This window comes from Phaseolus vulgaris, chromosome 7 (assembly GCF_000499845.2).
Source record: "Phaseolus vulgaris cultivar G19833 chromosome 7, P. vulgaris v2.0, whole genome shotgun sequence".
Lineage (NCBI taxonomy): Eukaryota > Viridiplantae > Streptophyta > Magnoliopsida > Fabales > Fabaceae > Phaseolus > Phaseolus vulgaris.
Window position 1 is genome coordinate 35,488,381 of NC_023753.2, and position 22,170 is coordinate 35,510,550.

At 31.5% G+C, this 22,170-nt stretch overlaps 3 protein-coding genes across 4 annotated transcripts; 2 read left to right on the plus strand and 1 right to left on the minus strand.

Annotated features, from left to right (window-relative positions):
* Positions 1 to 1,654: 1,654 nt before the first annotated feature.
* On the plus strand, positions 1,655 to 4,853 carry LOC137830366 (uncharacterized TPR repeat-containing protein At1g05150-like). The gene has a single exon (XM_068637654.1). It carries the CDS (start codon positions 2,322 to 2,324, stop codon positions 4,725 to 4,727), a length of 2,406 nt encoding a protein of 801 aa, XP_068493755.1. The 5' UTR covers positions 1,655 to 2,321; the 3' UTR covers positions 4,728 to 4,853.
* Positions 4,854 to 6,285: 1,432 nt separating this feature from the next.
* On the minus strand, positions 6,286 to 9,493 carry LOC137830367 (uncharacterized). 2 transcript variants are annotated; one of them, XM_068637656.1, is made up of 4 exons: positions 9,037 to 9,493; positions 8,537 to 8,765; positions 7,486 to 7,638; positions 6,286 to 6,975 (listed from the first exon to the last, which is right to left on the minus strand). In XM_068637656.1, exons 1-4 carry the CDS (start codon positions 9,238 to 9,240, stop codon positions 6,296 to 6,298), a joined length of 1,266 nt encoding a protein of 421 aa, XP_068493757.1. In that variant the 5' UTR covers positions 9,241 to 9,493; the 3' UTR covers positions 6,286 to 6,295. The 2 variants fall into 2 exon arrangements, with proteins under 2 accessions (XP_068493757.1, XP_068493758.1); XM_068637657.1 differs by having other exon boundaries at positions 8,537 to 8,760; positions 9,037 to 9,485.
* Positions 9,494 to 12,575: 3,082 nt separating this feature from the next.
* On the plus strand, positions 12,576 to 15,429 carry LOC137830368 (28 kDa ribonucleoprotein, chloroplastic). The gene is made up of 4 exons (XM_068637658.1): positions 12,576 to 13,138; positions 13,917 to 14,018; positions 14,126 to 14,398; positions 15,111 to 15,429. The coding sequence occupies exons 1-4, from the start codon at positions 12,710 to 12,712 to the stop codon at positions 15,168 to 15,170; spliced, it is 864 nt and encodes a 287-aa protein (XP_068493759.1). The 5' UTR covers positions 12,576 to 12,709; the 3' UTR covers positions 15,171 to 15,429.
* Positions 15,430 to 22,170: the final 6,741 nt, after the last annotated feature.

Here is a 22,170-nt window from a genome sequence, read left to right on the forward strand (position 1 = left end):
TCATTATTACTTGCATACAAATATTTTGTTCTCGTAGCAAAGGTTAAAGGTTAAATGTATGCATTTACATGTAGATGGATTCTTAAGATGATGCAACAAATTCAAATTAAATTTGTGTTTTGTAGTAAGCTTCACCATGATCTTTTCATCTTTTATTGGATGACATTTAAAATGTTAATGTTGATTAGATGGTTTGCTCACCTAATAAAGGTCAAGCTTGTTTTCTATTTATGGTTTTGTAGTTTTTATTTATCAAATGTGTAGTATTATATGGACTTTAACAGAAAGTTATTTATTCACATAAATCGTATAGGAACTACTCAGTTATATCTTGATTTGTCAAAATGGATATTGATTAAGCAGTTGAAGAGCAATCATTTTAACTTGAAATTTATTGTCAATTGGTTGCGAACAAATGCAAAACCTTAAGACAATAAGTTTATGGGTTCTTCTACTTATATGTTGTCCATCTTACTCATTTTTACTTTATGTTTTGAAAAAAATCCTTTAAATTTGAGTTAAATTCTTGAAAAATTAAAAGTATAAATAAAGTAAAATTAAAAAAGTTCTGCATGTTCCATTTTTCTTTTATATTTGAGACTTATTTATTTTATATCTTATACTTAATTGTTAATCTTCCTTTACAATGCTTTAATATCTAACTTATATGTAATTTTCTTTTCGATTTATATTTATGAATTAAATTTAGTGTGAATATAATATGTATAAAGTTATGTAGAAAAAATCAACTATTAATTATTTAATGTGATATAAAAAATTGTATGTATATATATATAATAATAATAATAATAAATATTGGTTTTTAATATTATACTACATCGGTTTCGAGATCCATCTAAAGTTGTTACAAATAACTTCTTTATTTTCTTAATTTTTCTGTTTGCCCACTTTAATATAAAATACCTTCAAAAGAATCTATTATACTATCAAAAGCCAATTCAATTATGTAAACATCATAAAGAAATCATTTGTAATTATCCTTCCCTTTATACACTTTGACAGAAATGCAAAAAAAGAAACAAAATGATTTGAAATAAATATAAAAATCTCTATTAACAAACTAATTTAAGTACAAGATAATTTGGATAAAGAAAGAAATTTCTACTCAATAAATTGTAAAGAATAATAAACGATTAAGGTATTTAAATAGAATTATTTATAGAATTATAAAAGTTGAAGGTTTAACATACCATGTTGTCGTGATCCATGACTAAACGATAAAGTTTGTTTAATTATAAAAATAAAAAATGATTTAACCCATCATTTATTTATTATTATATTTTTCTTTCTAACATTTATCGTTTGAAATGTTATTTGACCTTAATAAATTATGAACAATGAGGGTTATGCAGTCATTTATGAATGAGACATAAGTTTTGATTATAAAATTAAGCAGTTTAAAGAACAATAAATAACTTTTCTGCATACAATGACAAAAGCTATTACCTTTATATTCTATATATTCTATAGAATAAAACCCATTAATTGAAATAATGCAATGATTGGCATAAAATAAATAATTTAGAGGAAAGTTTGGTTGACAGATGTAGTATTTATTCATTACCTACCCATAATCATCATTATTTAACTTAAAATAACTAAATAAGACCTACCAATATACTCACATCATAAGAACTAAAAAAAGAAAAAAAGAATTAAGATTGAAATAGAGAAAGTGAGAGAGTTGTGTTTCTTCTTCAATAATCACCCCCTTTACAGCTTGAGTCCAAATTGACAAATCAAAAGCCAAAATAACCATAAACACAGCTAATGGGTGGAAGCTAAATCCCAAATCAACACCTAATGATATCAAAAAGCAAATTAGGGTTTCAATTTTCAAACCCTAAAAAAATCACTGCCTTTAGAATTGGTCCCATCATTCATCCCTTTTGCTTCAACCCACACACTCCTCCATCCATCATCATCATCATCACCAATAATCAAGTCCTACCCTAGCAGAACCCCAAATCTCAACAAAAGATTTGAAACAAAAAATTAGGGTTCCAAATTGAAAAATCATGCCCCCTTTGAAATGGTCCCTCTGACTGGTAACCCCAACCCCACAACACAACCAACAACCTATCATCATTATCATCAACCACAAGTAACGCCTTCTGACTCCAATCCCAAATCCTAATGACCCCAAAACAACTCATTGGGGTTCCAATTTCAAGCCCTTATAAAAAAAATTAGGTTTTGTTTTTGTTTTATTTTATTCTATTTTAATTTTCTTAAATACAACCTCACCGGCACCGACCCATCACACCTGCCGCCACCAAGCTTCGATTTTGACTCCGAAAATGGCGACGAGGGGCACCAGATCGGAGAAGGTCAGGCGAATTTTCAACCAATTCGACGCGAACCGTGATGGGGGTCTCAACCGCGAGGAAATGGCGTCGCTAGTGGGTGCAGTGAACCCTAGGGTGAAATTCAGCGACGAACAACTCAACGCGATCCTTGACGAGGTGTTTCGGACCTACGGCGAATTCATCGATGGCGACAAGGGTCTCACGTACGAGGGTCTGTTGCGCACGTACGACGACGGTGCCGGCGACGTCGACCGTGATTTCGACGCGCTTGGCCTTGACCTCGTCGCAGACGCCGTGAAGGAGCCCCTTGCAGCGTCTGAGGCATCATCCTCGTCGATCGTCGACGAGAGAATCGCGGTGGAGACACAGAAGAAGCAGCGGACGGCGGCCTGGGCGGTGTCGCCAAACCACGGGATCGTGTTTGACGAGACCTGGAAGATTGTGGATGATTTGGAGCTTCTTGTGAAGAGGCTGAAGATGAAGCAGTCCAAAGAAGGTGGGAAATTGAAGAATGACAACTTCGACGCATATTCAGATGCCGGGTGGTCGCGCGAATTGGGGCCCTCGGCCGAGATTTCGGAGAAGAGAGTGTTTTGGGAGGAGTCAGGGCATGATTATGCAGTGTTTTTGAAGGAATTGGGAGGGTTGAGAGGGAGGGCTGATGGTGCTAGGTCAAGAGAAGAGGCATTTGATGGACACATGGCAATTGGGAGAGTTTTGTATGAGCATCAGTTGTTTAAGGAGTCATTAGTTAGTTTCAAGAGGGCTTGTGAGTTGCAACCTGTGGATGTGAGGCCTCATTTTAGAGCTGGGAATTGTTTGTATGTTCTTGGCAGGTACAAGGATGCCAAGGAGGAGTTTCTCTTGGCTCTTGAGTCGGCTGAGGCTGGTGGCAACCAATGGGCTTACTTGCTCCCCCAGATTTATGTGAACCTTGGCATCGCTCTTGAGGGTGAAGGGATGGTTTTGAGTGCCTGTGAGTATTATAGGGAGGCAGCGATTCTTTGTCCCACACATTTTAGAGCTCTGAAGCTCTTAGGTAGTGCACTTTTTGGCGTGGGGGAGTATAGAGCGGCAGTGAAGGCGTTGGAGGAGGCAATTTTCATGAAGCCGGATTATGCTGACGCGCATTGCGATTTGGCCTCGGCTTTACATGCCATGGGTGAGGATGAGAGGGCAATTGAGGTGTTTCAGAAGGCTATTGATTTGAAGCCTGGTCATGTGGATGCGCTTTATAATTTAGGCGGGCTTTATATGGACCTGGGTAGGTTTCAGAGGGCATCTGAGATGTATACTAGAGTATTGGCTGTGTGGCCGAATCATTGGCGAGCACAGCTGAACAAGGCGGTGTCACTGCTGGGAGCTGGAGAGACTGAAGAGGCCAAAAAAGCTTTGAAGGAAGCGTTGAAAATGACGAATAGGGTTGAGTTGCATGATGCAATATCCCATTTGAAGCAGCTGCAGAAAAAGAAAACCAAAGCTAGTAATGGAGGTGTTCCCGGGGAGGCTTCTTTTGTTATAGTTGAAGCATCCAAGTTTAAGGTAGTTGGAGAGCGGACTACTGGGAGGCAAGAGCTAGCCACTGCTCTGCAAATCAGAGCGCTTCAGAGGGTTACTAGGTTGAGCCGTTGCAGTGTAGAGCTTTTGAAGAAGGAGATGAGTGAACGTGATGTGGCAGTATCCTATTCTGGTAGTGGAGTTCCTGAAAAGTCCATCCGGAAGCCGAATTTGGAAGAAATCCTTCACAGATTACTGAGTTTTCTGAAGCCAGAGACTTTTCAAGGGGCTGTGAAAGCCATAAATGAGAGGATTCTTTCTGTTTTAGATGAAAATGGTTCAGGCAGGCTAGACCTGGGAATGTTCTATGCAATTCTTGCTCCTATTTGTGGTGGTCCTCCGGATAGACGCAAAAGGGTTGCCTTCGATGCCCTTTTGTGGCGTCCTATGAATGAAGATGGTGCTAATATTAGGAAAGTTGATGCCACTGCATACATCAAACTGTTAAGGGCCATATATCTTCCTAGCCAAGGAGTTAGTGAATTAATGGAAGTTCGTGGAGACTCAGACACTTCAATGGTGTCTTTCTCCGAGTTTCTTGTAATGTTTGATGATCCAGATTGGGGTTTTGGTATCATGCCTACTCTAGCAAAGCTTGAGACAGGGGATAGAAACCGGCATGGTAACTCCGTCTGCTCGGTTTGCCGCTACCCAGTTATTGGTTCTCGGTTTAAGGAGATAAAATCTCATTTTAGTGTGTGTAACCAATGCTACAGTGAGGGAAAGGTGCCTTCTTCATTTAAGCAGGAAGAGTACAGATTTAAAGAGTTTGGAAGTGAGGGTGAAGCCATAAAAGATAAGTGTACGTGCTTCAATTTGCAATCCCGTAATGAACAGTAGATAGTGGCATTCAATTTTTTTTGTATTTTTGATTTTTTTGTTCTACTATCTTGTATTATCCCATCTTGTTTATCCTAGCTTTTCGGTGTGAATGTGATTATCTCTAGCTCATGACTTCACCGGTCATTTTGGCTCCTTCTTTAATAATTGTTTCAGGTGGTGTGTCACTGCTTTAGTAACTGTTCATACACATTGTAAAACCCTTAACCTCTTCCGTCACAAACATGTGCGTTCATCATGCTTCCTTGTCACTTACTTTTTTTTGAAGCATTTTTCTATTTTGACAAATGAAGCCTCATAATTCACACTATGTCTAGAGTACGTCATTATTCTAACTTTCAATCATATCTTTAGTATTCAACCAAGGAGGATCATTTTTTCACATTGTACTGTTTATGTATCATGACTACAACACGTTCAATGGATAATAATTCAGCTCAATGTTAATCTGCAAGTACATTTAGCTCTCATTTGTTTCCATATGGTAAATCTGGAAGTACATTAAGAGTTTTGAATACTAGGGGCATTGCTGTTTTCTATTACAAATTGACAAAATTGTCCTCCTTTTTATGAGAGATTATACTTGTAAAGAAAATTATGTGTATTTTATTGATTGATTTGTGATGAAAGTTGATACAAGTTTTGTAAACAAGAAAATGGTGGAAATGAAGGGTTATTGAGTGAGTTAAAATGAGATAGTACGGGACTTTTGAAAAGCATTTGCAAAGAATATATATATACACGAGACAAAGGCAGAAAGGGTAGGCATAAGTTGAGTAAATGTTACATTCATGTATGTTCCTTCTACTGTTCACATTCTTCTTTCACCCCGGATATTTTCTTCTACAATTCTAATAATATAGAAAACGACTAAATAACTAAAATATTCTAGATAATATCTACATAACCAATTCAAAATTATATTAATTTGAATATTTCTGAATTTAATCCATAACTTGGATTATGTAACAAGAAATTATATTTTTGAATTATACAATCTATAACTCTATTAGAGTATAAAATGTAGAATAATTATATTGTTTAGAGTTATATTTAGAATTATGTAATTTGAAGCTTTATTGTGAATTATTCAATCTAGAATATAGATCTAGATATAGCAGTATGTGAAAATTTTGGAATATTGAATTTTTTAGATATTTTTATTTATTCTTTTTATATGAAATTTAGGACATGGTTTAAGTTGGTATCCATGCATTATTACATCTGTCCCTACATTAGCTTCAGATGAAACCCAAGCAAAAAACTACAAACACTCTACGAAACCTTTGAGTCAGTAGGTTTGGAAGTTTCCAAAGTGATGTCCTTTTTCTTTTGATGTTAAAAGAAATTTTGTTAAAGAGAAAAGAATAGAAAACAAAAACATACTGCTACGTTTAGTCTTTCAAAACATTATCCAAAAATTGCCACTGAACTCCTTTCGTCAAGTGAACCCAGTGGTACTATGTTTATCCATTAATACCAGATCATAGTAGAGAACATGTTTCATATAGTAATAGAGACTGGCTAAGAATTTGCTGAATGTAGACGACCAACAAGATTGTGATAAACTAGACAAGAATAAAACCTCTTTTTAAGTATTCCAAGCATGAGAATGGCAAGTCCATAACATATTCCAGTTCAAGGGACTTGGTAATGAGGGTGTTAATCACAAAATCCCTGTTAAAATACTCGCTGTCTTTATCAAAACCTCTACACACAACCAGGGAAGTATTACACACCCAAGGAACTGCAACAGTAAAAGCAAGACCAGAACCTCCTTTTCCTACAAGCAAATCTTTGTATGCTCCGCAAACTTGAGATACATACTTTCCCATTGGTAAAATCTGCTCAAGTGCCGATGGAACAGTATCAAGATTCAAGACATCAGAGTCAGAATGCAGGTTCACCACAACAGTGCCATGTTTGGGATGGAGTCGATTACTCAGGGCTTTAAGGAATGTTGAATCTGGGCGCCATAACTTGTGGGGAAATATATCATCACCATCATAAGCATCAACAAAGATCATATCATATATATTTGTGCTATTAACGACAAATTCCTCAGCATCTGCTTCGTAGAGGCAAATCCTTTCATGGGTGCCTTTCCACATAATTTCATCAATGGTTTCAGGTTTCGAAACATCCTGGTCACCTGATTGTGTCTTGAGTGAGCAAGCTGGGAAACCCATAGCTCGAATTGAGGCTGAGATAACAAGGGGATCAATTTCAACTATATGAACAATGGCACCTGGAAAGTGCACAGAAAATTAAGCAAGGTGTATGAGGATTAATTGCAAAAATAAATTTGTCAAGTGAACAAGGGAGAAAATCATTAACAAATCCCAAAATCTACATCATAAAAAAAAGAATGGAGTAGAAGTAGCATGCTTTATGTCACTAAGCATCTCCAGACCAAGAACTAGACTATGCATAAAGGGGATGGAGAAAGGAATAAATTGATGATGGTCCGTGTTAATATGTATCCACGTAAATCAGGGCACAAGTCATATGAATATCTTGGTTCGGTTCATATCTGTTGACATTACAGCTGGTTGCCAGTGACAATAACAATGTCCAAGGTTCGATGCCTTATCCCTAGTGCAAGATATGAGTATGTCTATAACAAGAAACAAAATAATACATTTCCATGATGGATATTTTTTTCATTTTTCCACTAAAAAATAATAACTTTTAATATGGATGTTTCAAGCTACCAGTTAAAACCAGAAAAAACCCATAAAGGTAGAACTATTTTCACCTTGGATTTGACTTGCCAAAAACAGTGGTAAACTTCCTCCACCATGTCCAATGCATAAAATGTGCATATTTTTCTTTCCTTGTAGTGCACTGATAATATCAAAATTACATGAGGCTATAGTAGTCAACCCAGCTGATATCATACTTTTCACATCTGCAAGATGGCATTAAACAAATAAAAATATATACCTGGAATTAATTGAACATGAACTGAAAATCGTATTAAGGATAGATATGTTCCGAAAATTACATATCAAGAATCATGACCAAAAATTACCCCAAGAACTTCATTAATAAATACTATAATCATGACCGTGGCCAAAATAAGAATATCAAAATTCAAATCCACAATGTCATAGCAACCAGTGTAAATGGTCCAAAGTAAAGGAGTGGTGGTGAGCACAAAACAAATATTTTTAAGGAGTAATAAAACAAATAAGTTACCTAAGAGTGCAAAATGTTAGCAATATGCTCAAGATTTAACTAGGCAGCCAACAAAGCAATTGTCGTCAAATGGCATGCGGGGAGCCTCCAAATTAACCGCAAATACAAAATACCAAGGAAACTACCCTTACATAGGAGATTTTTTATTTTGTATTATCTTTCACTTTTAATGGGACAAACAGAGAAGGGAACATACAAAGAGGATAGGTGGTTTCAATCCCGTGCAAAGACCTTGACCCAACAAAATAGGCTATCAGAAGAAGACCTCTTTGTTTGAATTCAATGATCAAGCATAACAAAAAGCTTATTTTTGTTCTCAAAATCCATCCCAAATCAAGCAAAGATGCTCAAATTAATAGTTAATTTAATTACATATATCATCGAACAGGTATCACTTCTAGCAGGTTAGCAGAAGCTCTAATCTTAACAATCTTACAACATTACATAATAGCAATCACTAACTAAAAACAAACACTATCCCTACAAGTTTCCATACATAAAGTTTTTCAAGTAAAACTTCACTCGTTGAAACACCAAACTAACCAACCCTAGGAGACATAACTCCACCACACATTTCTATTCACATTTTAAATGGTTAGGAAATATACATGGAACAGCCAAACAACGTGGTTGCTGCATGAGGTAGACAACTCCTGGCATGTTTTCGCGGTAAGTTGCCATCACTTTTGCCGTGCTCTGGCGAGTAACGTCATTGAAACGAAGCACCCTCCATTGGTATCCAAGTATCCTCAGTTTCCCTCCATCCCCATATCCAGGATGCACCTCCTCACACCTTTTCTGCAGCCATCTTTCCATTCCTGACCAATGCATTCTGCTCTAGAAACCATGCAAACACCCAAAATTTCATCGTCAAAATCTTGCAAAAAATGCAAATGGGTTCTGAAAAGAAAAAGAAAAAACTTGAAAAGACCGTGTTTTTAAAAAACGAAACATAAAATCGAACAATTTGTCACACAGTAAAATGAAATCAAATGAAGTGTAAGTACTTTAGTGTCTGAAATTTTAAGTTCATTTGGAAACTCATAAATTGCTTCGTGCAAACAGAACCTGAAGGAAACAAAAACGTCGAGAAAGGGAGGAAACTAACGGGTCTTGAAGAGTGATGCGCAACGACGGAAACGACGCCGTTTCCCTTGCCGGAAGTTGATCGAAGAACGGTGTGACCGTCGTCGGAGTCGGAACCCCACCACTCGGAGGAGTAGAGCCAGTCACCTTCGTCCTCCGAGCGCCGCCGCACTACCGTTGAGATACGGCGGATGTAACCGTAACCGGCTCTGGCTCTGCACCACATGAGGTAGAACAGTAATTGATAGGGACTTTAAGGGGGATACGCAACGACGGAAACAACGCCGTTTCCCTAGCCGGAAGTTGATCAGAGAACGATGTGAACGTCGCTGAGGTCGGAGCCCCACCACTCGAAGAATTAGAGCCAGTCACCTCCGTCCATCGAGCGCAGCCGCACCACCGTCGAGAAACGGCGGAAGTAACCGTAATCGGCTCTGGCTCTGCGCCAAATGAGGTAGAACTGTGACTGACAGGGTTTTAGATTCTGGGTTTTTTTACCCGAATTATATTCTTTTCGGTTTTTACCCGAAGTATGTTCTTTTAAATTTTTTCTTCTTGCACCCCATGTTTAAGTTTTTTCTTCTTGCACCCCATTATTACTAGCTGCATTCCCATACTTACAAAACAATATAAAAATACCCTACCTCAGTGTACCATACCACTTTTGTCAATGTTGCTGCACGATGTCTGCACTCTCAGGAAGAAAAAGGAGAGAGAGTTCATTCAGAAAAAAAAGTTATCATATATGATTTTGGACGCATTTCATGTTTTTTGGAAACCTTGTTCAGAAAGGTATATTATGTATGTTCTAAAAAGTTTGTTTTAGAAAAGGGCTGATTATGTGAAATGTTGGTTTTGTTCTTAATTATTTAAAGTTTTTGTTTTTCAGATATTCATGTCCATGAGTCAAATTACAAAATTCTGGATATACAAATTTGGAACTAATATGTCATTTCTAGATTTTATCATCCGAAAGTTTATCAGGATAACATAAATGACCTTTCGGATGTTAAGATCCGTAAGCAAACATAAATGAGTTCTGGATCTCAATCATCAACACCATTTACATCACACCATTCTGTATATGAAAATCTGGAACTCATAACTCACTTCCAGATATGACTATTCAGAAATTTAAATGAAATACAAAAATGACCTTTCAGATTTCAAAATCCAAAATATATAAAAATCAATTTCGAATTTGTGCATCGACTCTGTAAGAAAAATGAAATTAAGACCAATGTTAGGTTTTAAATTTTGCATTGGGTGCATTATATGGTGCAGGGAGAAATTGCCTTAGAAATTCTATCTAGAAAGTTTGTTTCGGATTCATGTCTTCAAAAAAGTGTATTCCAAAAATTATTTTTTTGGGAATCATGTTCTAAAAAATTTGAAAAGCTTGTTCGTGAAGATTTTCAAAAATAGAAGTAACTTTTATGAAGGATAAAATTATATACACACACATAAACAAAAATAACTACATGATTTGGAGTAATAAGACGTTTCCAACTAGTGATTTTTTTAAAAATTACAAAAAAGAGAATAATTGAATAAGTTAAAAAAATAAACAAATTGTGCTTATAGAAAAATTTAATTTTTTAATTTTCTAAAAGAAAAAATTGTATTTTTTAATACAATTTCAATAATAATAATAATTTTTTAAAAATCTAGTGAAAGTTGTATTCTTTGTGGTTCATTGGGTCAATATTTTTAAGAAATTCCAAGTGTGTTTCAAGTAAGGTTAACACAAGATAAATTTTAAGTATGAAACACAAAAAATAATGATTACATTTAGTTTGAACGCAAGCCTAATGATGATGATTAAGCTAACAATTATACTTGATATGTTAATAATTTTATGTTTAATGCAAAGTTAATTTTCTAATCTTAGTTTTACACATAGATGACCTTTGAAAGGTGTAAAGACATATATATGGGATGCCTTTCAAAGATGGGGAGACATGTTCTAGTTACAACCTTCATGTGATAGATTTAAAGATAGGATTTTATGCCTCCAACCTCTTTGAAGATGAAGACTTGATAAAGTTTTCCTCAACTTGGATGAAGATTTGGTGTTTTTGTTATTTAATGTGCTAAAATTGCTTTCAAAATGTTTTTTCATGTTTCCTTTTGATTTACAAGAAAACCTAAACATTAATTGAAATAAGTTCAAGATGGGAAGTGAATTTTTTGGTTGAGAAAAAGAATGTGTGTTATTGTTTGGATTCCTTTTCTTGGAAGTTTGATATGTTTAGTAAGATGTTTTTTTTTTTGAACATTTTTTTTAACATATGATATGATTCAACAATATGCTTCATGTGAAAATAACCATTATTATTGATTGTTTTCAGTATTTGATGGTTGTCATAAACTAATATGTCAATCATTTAAAATTTAGTGTTTACTATAGTATTAATCATGTATTCTTTGGAGTTTGTTGAGTTGTTGTGAAAATTCGTCTATTATTTGTAAATAAGCCCAAATTTGAGTAAAGTAAACTTCAATTATTTTTTCACTTTGTTGCTAGGTGATTGTGAAATTACTCTATGTATAAAAACTCTCCAACGTAAAAATTTAATAATAATAATATCATTATGTGAATAAAGAAAATTAATTTGGAAATAGTAATACGCGAATATAGAAAATGACTGATGTAAAAAACCCTCTAGTTAATACTTATACTTGTAAACTTTTGGATCTTTGTAAATAATGCGGAAGAAAAAAAAATATATGCACTTTTTTATAATTGCACTCTTTATGCTTCATTCAATTGATCAAAGCTATTAAGTAACATAATGGTGAATTCAATTCTAATAGTAGTAATAATTGGAATGATATGCCTATGTAAATATATCATAGGTGAAAAGTGGATAATAACATATAATAATAAGTCTAATATAATAAAAATAATTATTAATAAATCTGATTAGGTAAAAGTAATTTAATATTTAGAATTTAGGATTTAAAATTTAAAATTTAGAATTTAGAGTTTAATATTTAATTTGAAGCACACACTGATTTTGAAAGTTCTCACCCTGACCTTAAAACTAATAAACTAACAATACAAATTATTTTTAATTTTCTCTAATTCCACACAACAACAATATCTACCATACATTTAAAATATCTACCATAACAGATGAATATTCCAGAATAAAATAAAATGAACAAATGGATAAGTTATCTATGAGAATCTTTAAAATGAACTAGTTATGATATGTTGACATTCTTGCATTTATATTATAAATATTGAAAGAAATATATTTTTTTAAATGTAAACTTATGTAAAAAGATATAATAATTTTGAAATTACATTGTTGTGTTGTATCATAGTTATAAATTAGTATTTTTTTAGTGTGCAATTGTGAAATGAATATTTTCCAAATGAAAATACAAGGAAGTCAAAATATTGTAGTTAAAATAAGAGGCATATAGCAAGTTATACACATTTGATCTTATAGAAAGAAAAATAATCTTTCACACAGAAAATATACATCTGGGCATATGCTATTGGATATGAACTCATCTTATCTTCACATATCCCATTCTTACCTACAACACTAGACAGTGGACACAATCATGCCACGCAAGCATAACCACAATGCACACACCATCCACCTTTTCTCTCTCATCATGTCATAAACACTCAAATAATCATCTTTTAATGTAACATTTTTGAGTTTCATCATCACAACATGGCTGCTACTGCTGCAGGCATAGCTTCATTGTTTTCTTCTTCCATTAACAGTGTCAAATGTCTTCGTTCCAAGCACTGCTCCATGATGGATCCCCTTATGACAGCAATGCTGTCAAACCGTATCTTTGCACCTGTGTCACACTTGGTGGTGGAACCTTTGTCCATCGGAGGTACCACATCGCATAGGTTGTGGGGGCCTAGAATTTCTGCTGCTGTTGCACAAGAAGAGGTGGTTGTTGTGGATGATGCTGGTTTGGTTGAAGAAGAGAAAGTGGAGGAGAATGAAGGGGAGGAAGTGGTGGCAGAACAAGACTCAGATGAATCCTTTGCTAGCACCAAGCTTTATTTTGGGAATTTGCCTTATAGTGTTGATAGTGCCAAACTTGCAGGGCTAATTCAGGACTATGGTAGTGCAGAACTAATTGAGGTATTTATGCTATCCATTGATTTTAAAGATGTCTATTATATTTGTCAGCAAATTTACACTATGATTGCAAGATAGAGTAAAGAGGGCATAAACTATATACTTGTTCTTACACTTTCAAAATTTTATCTGCCTGAGCAAATTCTGCAGCTTGAAATTGGATGCATGAGATCCATATGATTGTATATACTGGGAGTAAATTTATAAATTTCTTTGATTTAAATTACTATTCATTAAATTCATTAATGTGTTAATCTATTATATAACTCTTGATTTAAAATTTAAGTTCTTGTCCTCTCCTCCCTGCTCTAGATAAGCCTTCACAGTGTTCTGTCTTGATTTTCCTTCATCTGGTGGATATTTCCAGTTTCTGAATAATTATTTGTCTCACCAGTCTCATTCTCCTTATCTATTAGGTCATTTTTTTTCCTGTGAGCTTCTATTAATCAAATTTGCACTCCATTCTTATAATGTGTAGCATGTGCATAATAATGATAAGTGAAACATGTAATCATGCAACTAAATTTGCAATTTAGGCAGGGTGTTTTTGAACTGAAGTTTTGATCATTTTTATGGATAAGATATTTGCAAGAGCAAGAGAAATCTTAGTGATGTAAAAGAAGAAAAGCCAAATGAGAATCCTCCATAATTGGTTGTATGTTGTCACTTCATAGAGCAATTCATTGGTAGCATACATCCCTCAAACTTGCAACTCATTCATCCAACTTGCATGTAACGATTCAGTGATGATGATGATTTATGTATATACATATATATTTAGGTTCTTTACGACAGGGACACTGGAAAAAGTAGAGGCTTTGCATTTGTGACAATGAGTTGCATTGAAGACTGTAATGCAGTAATAGAAAATCTTGACGGAAAAGTAAGGATTACTGCTCTTTCTGAAGCATTAGCTCACATGCTATGTTCAATTGGTTTGTTCTGGTCGTACCCTTTTGCATGCTGAATTGTGTGAATGTAACTTCTCAGGAATACCTGGGCAGAACCTTGAGGGTGAACTTCTCTAACAAACCAAAAGCAAAAGAACCCTTGTACCCTGAAACTGAACATAAGCTCTTTGTTGGGAATCTGTCATGGTCAGTAACTAATGAGATTTTGACACAAGCCTTTCAAGAATATGGAACAGTGGTTGGAGCTAGGGTCCTATATGATGGAGAAACTGGAAGGTCACGTGGCTATGGCTTTGTTTGCTTTTCAACAAAAGAAGAGATGGAAGCTGCCCTTGGAGCCTTGAATGATGTGGTATTTTACTCCCCGTTTCTTCACTCTTGTACTGGTTGTGCATTCGTAAACTCAGAACTATTTTATGGCTTTTCTATAGACAAAACATTAGACAGAAGTGATTTTAGTGCTATTTTTTTCAATCAGAATTGAAATTTTTCCTTGTAATCCACATAATACAAGTAAGATCAACATAGGTCATCAGGAATAATAACACCTAAAACACAACATTTGAGCAACTACATCTAAGTTTTTTCTTTCTTATGTTCCATGTTCAGAGGTTAAGGGATACAATAGAGAGATTTTTATTGTGAAAGCATACATTTTTTGTATTGCCAATACAAAAGACACTATAAAGGGTGTATCTAAAGACTAGTAAGTTAGAGTTCTGTGGTCATGCACTCAGTAAAACCAGTAAAACAGTTTTACAAGGTCATTCAAACACAAACCATCATTAATATGACTAATTATTATAGAAGTTACCAAACTCATTGTGTAGGTTGGCTTGTGATTGACTCATAATGTAAAATTATTTACATTTATTAACTTCTAACTCAAGGTTTATCAAACCAGCTTATAAGACAAGGTTTGCAACTATTTGTATGCTATGAAATGTTCTTATCTTTATTCAACAACACGTATAGATTTTTTCTTAACATATGAACTTGGTACATAAGATACACAAAATCAATGTTATTTTGCTTATTGATTCTATTTAAATTGTGCACCACAGGAACTAGAAGGACGGGCTATGCGTGTGAGTTTGGCTGAAGGAAAACGTGCACAAGGCTAATAGAAAGTGGGGAAGTATGAGATGTGAGATGTTGAACAATGGTGCCATAGAAATGAGAAGAGGATGCTAGCATACCAGCCATGATGCACTTAACTGCTGCAATCTGCTGAGGAATTCCTTTTCATCTCTTGTGGTGTATTATTGTATAAATTATTTACTCCCATTTTCAAAAGTTCTGCTGACCCGAATGCTGTTGTATTGTGTTTAACATTTTTTGCTGATACTACTAACATTGCCCAATACATTGCTTCGTTCTTCACTTGCAGAGTTTTGAATCACGCACACTTACTCTAATGTAATTTGTTATGAGAAATTTGGCACCTGAAGGTGTGAAGTTTCATACCATAATAAAATGCAACTTTAAAATACCTTTTCATATTGCTGCTAAACATTAGAAATGAGTAACTTTAGCATACCGAAAAATCTACAACACTGGTATGCTGAAACAATTTTTCTTCTTCTCTTATTCCCTCTATGTCACATTTTTTTAGAACTTTGAGGTTATGTTTAATTTAATATACTTAATCGATATGAAATTTTTAATATATTTTTTAAATCGACAAGCGAACATCTGAAACATAAATAAAATATTTGCAAATAGTCAAAAAGATTGGATAATAAATAAAATGATACACCTAATAAAAATTATTGAGATAAACTTTATACCATAAGCCGATTTTGTGCCTAATTAAATTCTATAAAATCAATTTTTAAAGTAATGTTTGCATCTATTATATTATATTTTGATTGTATAACTAATGGAAAATTCTAACTGCATCATTTCAATTTCAATCTGCATGTCATTAAAATATAAAAATATCCTACGAAATAACGAAAATAACTTTAAATGAAAGTGAGTATGGATAAAAAATACTTCTGAAATTCTTTCTTTTGGAAATATTTTAGATTTAGATTTCTGAAACACATTTTTGAATTTCGAAAAAAAAAAATTGAAATACATTTTCAGATTTTGTATTTTGAAATTTTATTTCTGGATTTGGATTTCCAGAATAGATTTCAGAATATATTTTCAAATTTTGTGTTCCAAGTTTTCTTTTCTAGAATGTATTTTTGCATTTCGAATTTTTAAAACAAAATTTTGATTTTTTAATTATATTTTCTTAAATTCTGAATTTTTAAATCTAGAATAGAATATACTTTTGAAACTTTTGAAAGATGATAGGGTGTATGTTGAAATTGATATGGTGAAGGAAGAACTTGCCATAAATAATTGAATTGATATTTCTAACATATTTTGATTTCTAACACATAATGGGTTGTTTCAAGACTGAAAGTACTCTCTAAGCATAGCCCAATGTTGTTCTCCCAAAAAAGAAGATGAAAGTTTATCCATTTTCTTTTAAGTTTGCATTCAAGACTTCTTCTATTGTGGGATAATTAGTTCTTTTCACATTACTAAGATATATTATCTACAATTTTTAGACTAACTACTTCGTTATTAATTAACTGTGCAGAATACAAAGCAAAATTAGGGAAAGGTACAATGTCTCACTGCTCTCAAATTACTAAGTTAGAGAACTTTTTTTTATAAAAAATGTCATAACCTCTTAAGTATTTACGAAACAGGAAAACTTACAACTTTTTCTCTTTGGAAAAAATTGAAAAGAATCGAAGTTCTTTCAAAATTCAAAATCCCCAGAGAAAAATCAATTTAGAAAAATATTGTTAAAAAACTTTACCTGCCTTTCCTTGTACTTTTTTTGCTTTTGCTAATTCTTTAACTCATCTAAAATGGGCTCGATAATTGAAACATGCATATGGCCATTTTAAAATTCAACCATGTCCAAATCAAGTAACATTAACAAAATTATTTTATTGTTTTTATTGTTGGAGATTTGCATGTGTACTATAAATAAAGAGTTTTCATAATATATAAACCTCATCTTATGAGTTGGTTTCATAAGATTGAGTTATGCTTAAAGTCCACTTCTTGATACGGTATCAGAGTCATTTATAATTTATCCTAATGAAAGTTTATTGGTCTTATCAGATCACCCGTTATCGGGCTGCTATTAAAGAACCCAAGCAATCTAAACTGACTTTGGAGCTCAACAATGTTATCAATGAGTTTAAATTACTTCTCTATTTCACTCCTCTTAACACAGTAATCAAAATTCATCAAGACAAAATGAGTTTAATAACATGATTTATAAGATTTCAACCATGATAGGAGACAATTACCATTTGACTTTGAAGAAGAGGTGAAAAATGGAATTGCCTTTTTTAATCGAGCCGCAAGCTAAAGGAAGCAAAAATTCTTTGTAAAAACTCAAAAGATTGAGAAAAAATATAAGAATTTTGAGACTTTATGCAAGAAAAAAAAAATATATAACTCCAATACTTGCTTAACCAAGATAATGTTAATGTTGAGCTCCTCAAGTAACTAACTAACAAATAACATGATAACAAGGTTTATGGCTAAGACGATAAAAGAAAATAACACTTCAAGGAAAAAGACTACTACTTTGTAGAGTAGAATAATAGAAATTTCTTCTTATTCTTAGTGTTGTAAAAATTGTCTAGGTGTACAAATTTGTTTATGATTTTTTTTTTGGATTTTTTAGACATAATTGTGCTTCAAAATTTAGGTCAACTTTGGGCCTCCATTTAGTCTGAGATAAGCATCCAAAACAAGAAAAAATGAATCTAAAAAAGCTAAAAGATATGTATCGTTATACTAGAAATGAGTGATTAAAAGTCATGTTCTTTCAACAACAAAAAACATCTTGATGCATCGCAGACCAAAGTTATTATTTTTCGTAAAGTTCTCAATCGTGATTGTGTTGGCGATCTTCTTGAACATTCCCTTAAAGATTTTCTTTACAACAAAAGAAAGGTTCTTGATCATAGATAACCACCTACTCATCCTTAATAGATCATAATTGAATATCTAATGCAAATTTATAGAAACTAGTTCAACATTAGTCTATTGAACACAAAATAATACATAAGGAGAGATAAATAAATTGTGAATAAAAGAAGATATGAAACACATACAATAATAAACGCATTTAGTGAGTATATAGTGTCGATAAAAAACAGTGAATAGATCTTATTATTAAATAGATTTTATCATTAAACGACTTATTTTTAAAGAAAAGATAGTAGGACAAAATTCAACCGTAAGTTTTTGAAAACTAAACCCAACTAACTTCTAACTTTTTCTATAACAACCCAACTTTATATTTTTTATATAAAATATACTAAACTTAATTAAATAATTTTAATTAAATCAAATGAACAATTATATTGTTTTTTATTTAAAAAATACGATTATACAGTGACTTCGTTTAAGTTTTGGATAGAGCAAAATATTATCATCATACTTTAAACGTCTTTTAATTTTTAATGTGTTTTACATAAGATAAAAACAATTTATACAATTGGTATTAGCTGGATACACTTATAGTTTTTTTTTCTTTTACTTCACTACTAAAAACTCCTCTTTTGATAATCTTTTATCCAACTATTTATCATTAACGTAATGAACTACCACACATATAATATTTCGAAAATTAATATTAATATTAGATATCACTCATCCATATCAATATGAAAATAATTGGTTATAAATTTATATATGAAAATCAGTATTTATTGACCATTCAGTATTAATTAGGTGGTAAGTTTTGTTTGATTAAACTGACTAAATACACTTAATTGCTAAAAGGTTAAATCACCTCATGTCAAAAAAAAAATTATTTTCGGTTTTCAAATTTTTTAAATTGACTAATAATCCAAATAAAAATGTTAATTAGTAGTCGAAATGAAATATTAATTTTTATAATTTTATAAACCGAAATATTTAGATAGATTTGTATTTTATATAATTTTTTATATTTTTATTAATTAATTAAAATATTTAATACTTTTAAAAAATAAATTATTTATATATTTGAAAATAATTTTTAACTTGCAAACTTAATCATATCTCTATAATTAATTATAAAACTATTTTGAGAACAAAAGATATATATATGTCTTATTTATGGTTGTACTTTGTACGTTTTATTAAACTTATCAAAAGTTGTTGCTGGTTGGTTTTGTGACGGAAAGTTGCTTTATGTTTGAACCCATGTTTTCAAATATTGAATAATAACCTTATAGACTATGCCGCCGCCTACATTGACTTATTTAATAAAATATTTATTTATTTAAAAATAAACGTTTTAGTTTCTCGTGTAATTAGAAATAACTTTTTAGTTATTTTTAATATATATTAAAAAACAATATTTGATTAAATTAGATTAAATTGGATTGAGTAACTCAACTCAATAAACATCTCAACCCTAAACTCGTCTAACCTAAACTCTTCCCATAGTTTACTTATTCACAGATTTGATCCAAAAACAATCAAGATTTAGGGATACACGTCTTGTTAGGGTTTTAAAAAAATTAAATTAATTTCTGATCCTAAACTAATAAATAATTGTCCACGAAGACCTTGTTAAACTTTAAGGCCAAGCGTCCTTTAATTTAATAATAAGCACCTAGTTTCGTACCTTGCTAAGTCTTGCACGTGATCTAGCTTAGGTACTTCATAAAATATTCCTTTTTTAAGGGAAGGGTAAGTTTATGACTCATTTATTTTTTTCTCTTCTTTCTGTGCCTACATACCCCAATTATATTCGGTGTAGGGTACCATGATATAAGTTCATCTTTATTTTTTTAATTCAAAATATTTCTTTTTATATTTATTTTTATTAATTAAATATAGGATTTTATTTATGAAATGAGTTGTAAAGTGAAAGTATTAGAAAATCTCAAAGAAACATTTTTTTAATATATATTACATTATTGGTAAAGAGAAATGATATTTTGATAACTAGTGTATATAATTTTTATGTGATGGATTTAGATATAAATATATATATATATACATATATATAAAATAAAAGATAAATTTATAATTAAATATATGAAAAATATTAAAATAATAATATTAATGATTGTAAAATGATTGTATAAAAAAATAAGATTGAGAGAAAAGAGAAAACAGCAAATGCCTTGCTAATTAATGGAAATATTGATTATACGCACTCACGTCTGTTTAATGAATTTAATTACTGATAGAGTGGAATGTTTTACTTATTATTTAATTCTAAATTATTATATACAAAAACTATGCGCATGTTATATTAATCATTCTAAAAGTTCTGTAAAATTATACAAATATTTTTTTTTTTCTGTCCTATATTTATCTCTATTAATTGTTTAAAGACCTCGTATTCAAAACGATGTATATTCCTATAGGAAAGGTGACCTTAAAATTTTTAACATGAAAAATGGTTGTGTCATTTCACATAATTTTAAGGATGATCAGTATAAGTTTGTATCAAATGTAAAAATTTAATCATCTTAATTTGAAATAGGTTTTTTTTTTATCTAATTGTATTAATTAATATATTTGATTTTCAGCCTTAAATCAGCAATGACTTAAAAACATATAGGTAAAATCATATTCACAGGAAAAACATATTTAATTAAAAATTATGAAATGTGACATGCGTAATAAAGAGAATAATGTATGAAAGTGTGGAGTGAAAGATAGTGATTATAATTTAAATGATATAATACGACTTCATTTTTTATATTTTTTATATGACTTGTTCATATTATTACTATTTACTTATTCTGTAGTTTTTTAAAATTTTAGTTATTTTCATAATTAACAGAAAATTTGGACATGTTTGGTTATGGGTGGTTGAATAAGACATCAGTTTGAATTTTGAATGTGAAAGGTTTTGAGAAGAAGTGACTTTCATTTGAAGCTCATAGATATTGGTAAAGTGGCATGATGAAGGAGCCATCTTCATTAATTACCTCAAAACCTTTGAATTTGCATTGTTTAGCATAAAACAATTTAGCTTATAAAGAAGAAGGTACAATAGTTTTGGAAATGAAAGCAACTTTAACCCCCAAATACTTGTTTTGATGTTAAAACAAAAATCATGGAATATGACAGGCAACAGTACCACCCACCCTTACTCACGTAATCACATGCCCATTTAACACATTCTGTGAAATAAACTCACCAAATACTATTTCTATATAATACTATAATAATATTTTTAATTTAAAATACGTAAAGGAGTTAATCTGAATGTAAAATATTAAATACTAAATCAATATTATTTGGTTGTAAAGGAATCTATTTTTGAAAATTTTAATGTACTGGGACCACTGAGATCTGTGTATTTAACCTTGTTTTATTTTAAAAAATTTGACTTTAATGGTTTGTAAATTTTCATCATGACATAGATATGTAAAATATTATTATACTATTGTAAAAAGTTATGAAATGAAATTTTTTTAGTGTTTGTAATGTCAGAGTTCTTTTAATTTATTAAAGTCTTAAGTGAATGTTTTTAGTGTGAAAGTATCAGAATTATTTTACAGATCTCAGTGGTCCTTGTACATTAAAATTCTCAAAAATAGATTCATTTACAACCAAATAATATTGATTTAGTCTTTAATGTTTTTAATTTGATTCCTTATATATATATAATTATTTTACATTTTATGTCATACATGTAATCCATTTTTAATTTATTTATATATATTCTTAATTTTTTTCCTATATTCAATAACCAAATGCTCATATAAAAAACCAAATAAATAATATAAAAATAAACTAAGAGAATACATAAAAAGAAGTAAACGAAAAGATATACTAAATTGATAACGTTTATATATAGGAATCAATTTAATGAATTTTTACTTATAAAACTAAAATTCATAATTGATGACAAGATCCTAGATACTGTGTTTAATTTGGCTGTATATATACACGAAATTTTCTTTATTTGTTTATTTTTCGAAAAACAAGTCAACTCTTAAGTTGGTCTTTGAAGTTTGAACAATTATATATTTTCTCTTAAATAGTTTATGTCTATATTATATAATTTTATGAGTATTTGAAGTTATAAAATAGTATTCACATATAACTTTTTTTTCTTTATAAATTGTGTAGAGATAC

What these genes read in the sequence shown, in the direction of transcription:
- LOC137830366 (XM_068637654.1), top strand. Translation starts at nt 2,322, where the DNA reads ATGGCGACGAGGGGCACCAGATCGGAGAAGGTCAGGCGAATTTTCAAC.
- LOC137830367 (XM_068637656.1), bottom strand. Translation starts at nt 9,240, where the DNA reads ATGTGGTGCAGAGCCAGAGCCGGTTACGGTTACATCCGCCGTATCTCA. An exon ending in CGCATCACTCTTCAAGACCC is followed by an intron (nt 8,766 to 9,036) that starts GTTAGTTTCCTC and finishes CATGGTTTCTAG; the next exon opens with AGCAGAATGCATTGGTCAGG. An exon ending in TTTGGCAAGTCAAATCCAAG is followed by an intron (nt 6,976 to 7,485) that starts GTGAAAATAGTT and finishes TGCACTTTCCAG; the next exon opens with GTGCCATTGTTCATATAGTT.
- LOC137830368 (XM_068637658.1), top strand. Translation starts at nt 12,710, where the DNA reads ATGGCTGCTACTGCTGCAGGCATAGCTTCATTGTTTTCTTCTTCCATT. An exon ending in GTAGTGCAGAACTAATTGAG is followed by an intron (nt 13,139 to 13,916) that starts GTATTTATGCTA and finishes ATATATATTTAG; the next exon opens with GTTCTTTACGACAGGGACAC. An exon ending in TAGAAAATCTTGACGGAAAA is followed by an intron (nt 14,019 to 14,125) that starts GTAAGGATTACT and finishes GTAACTTCTCAG; the next exon opens with GAATACCTGGGCAGAACCTT.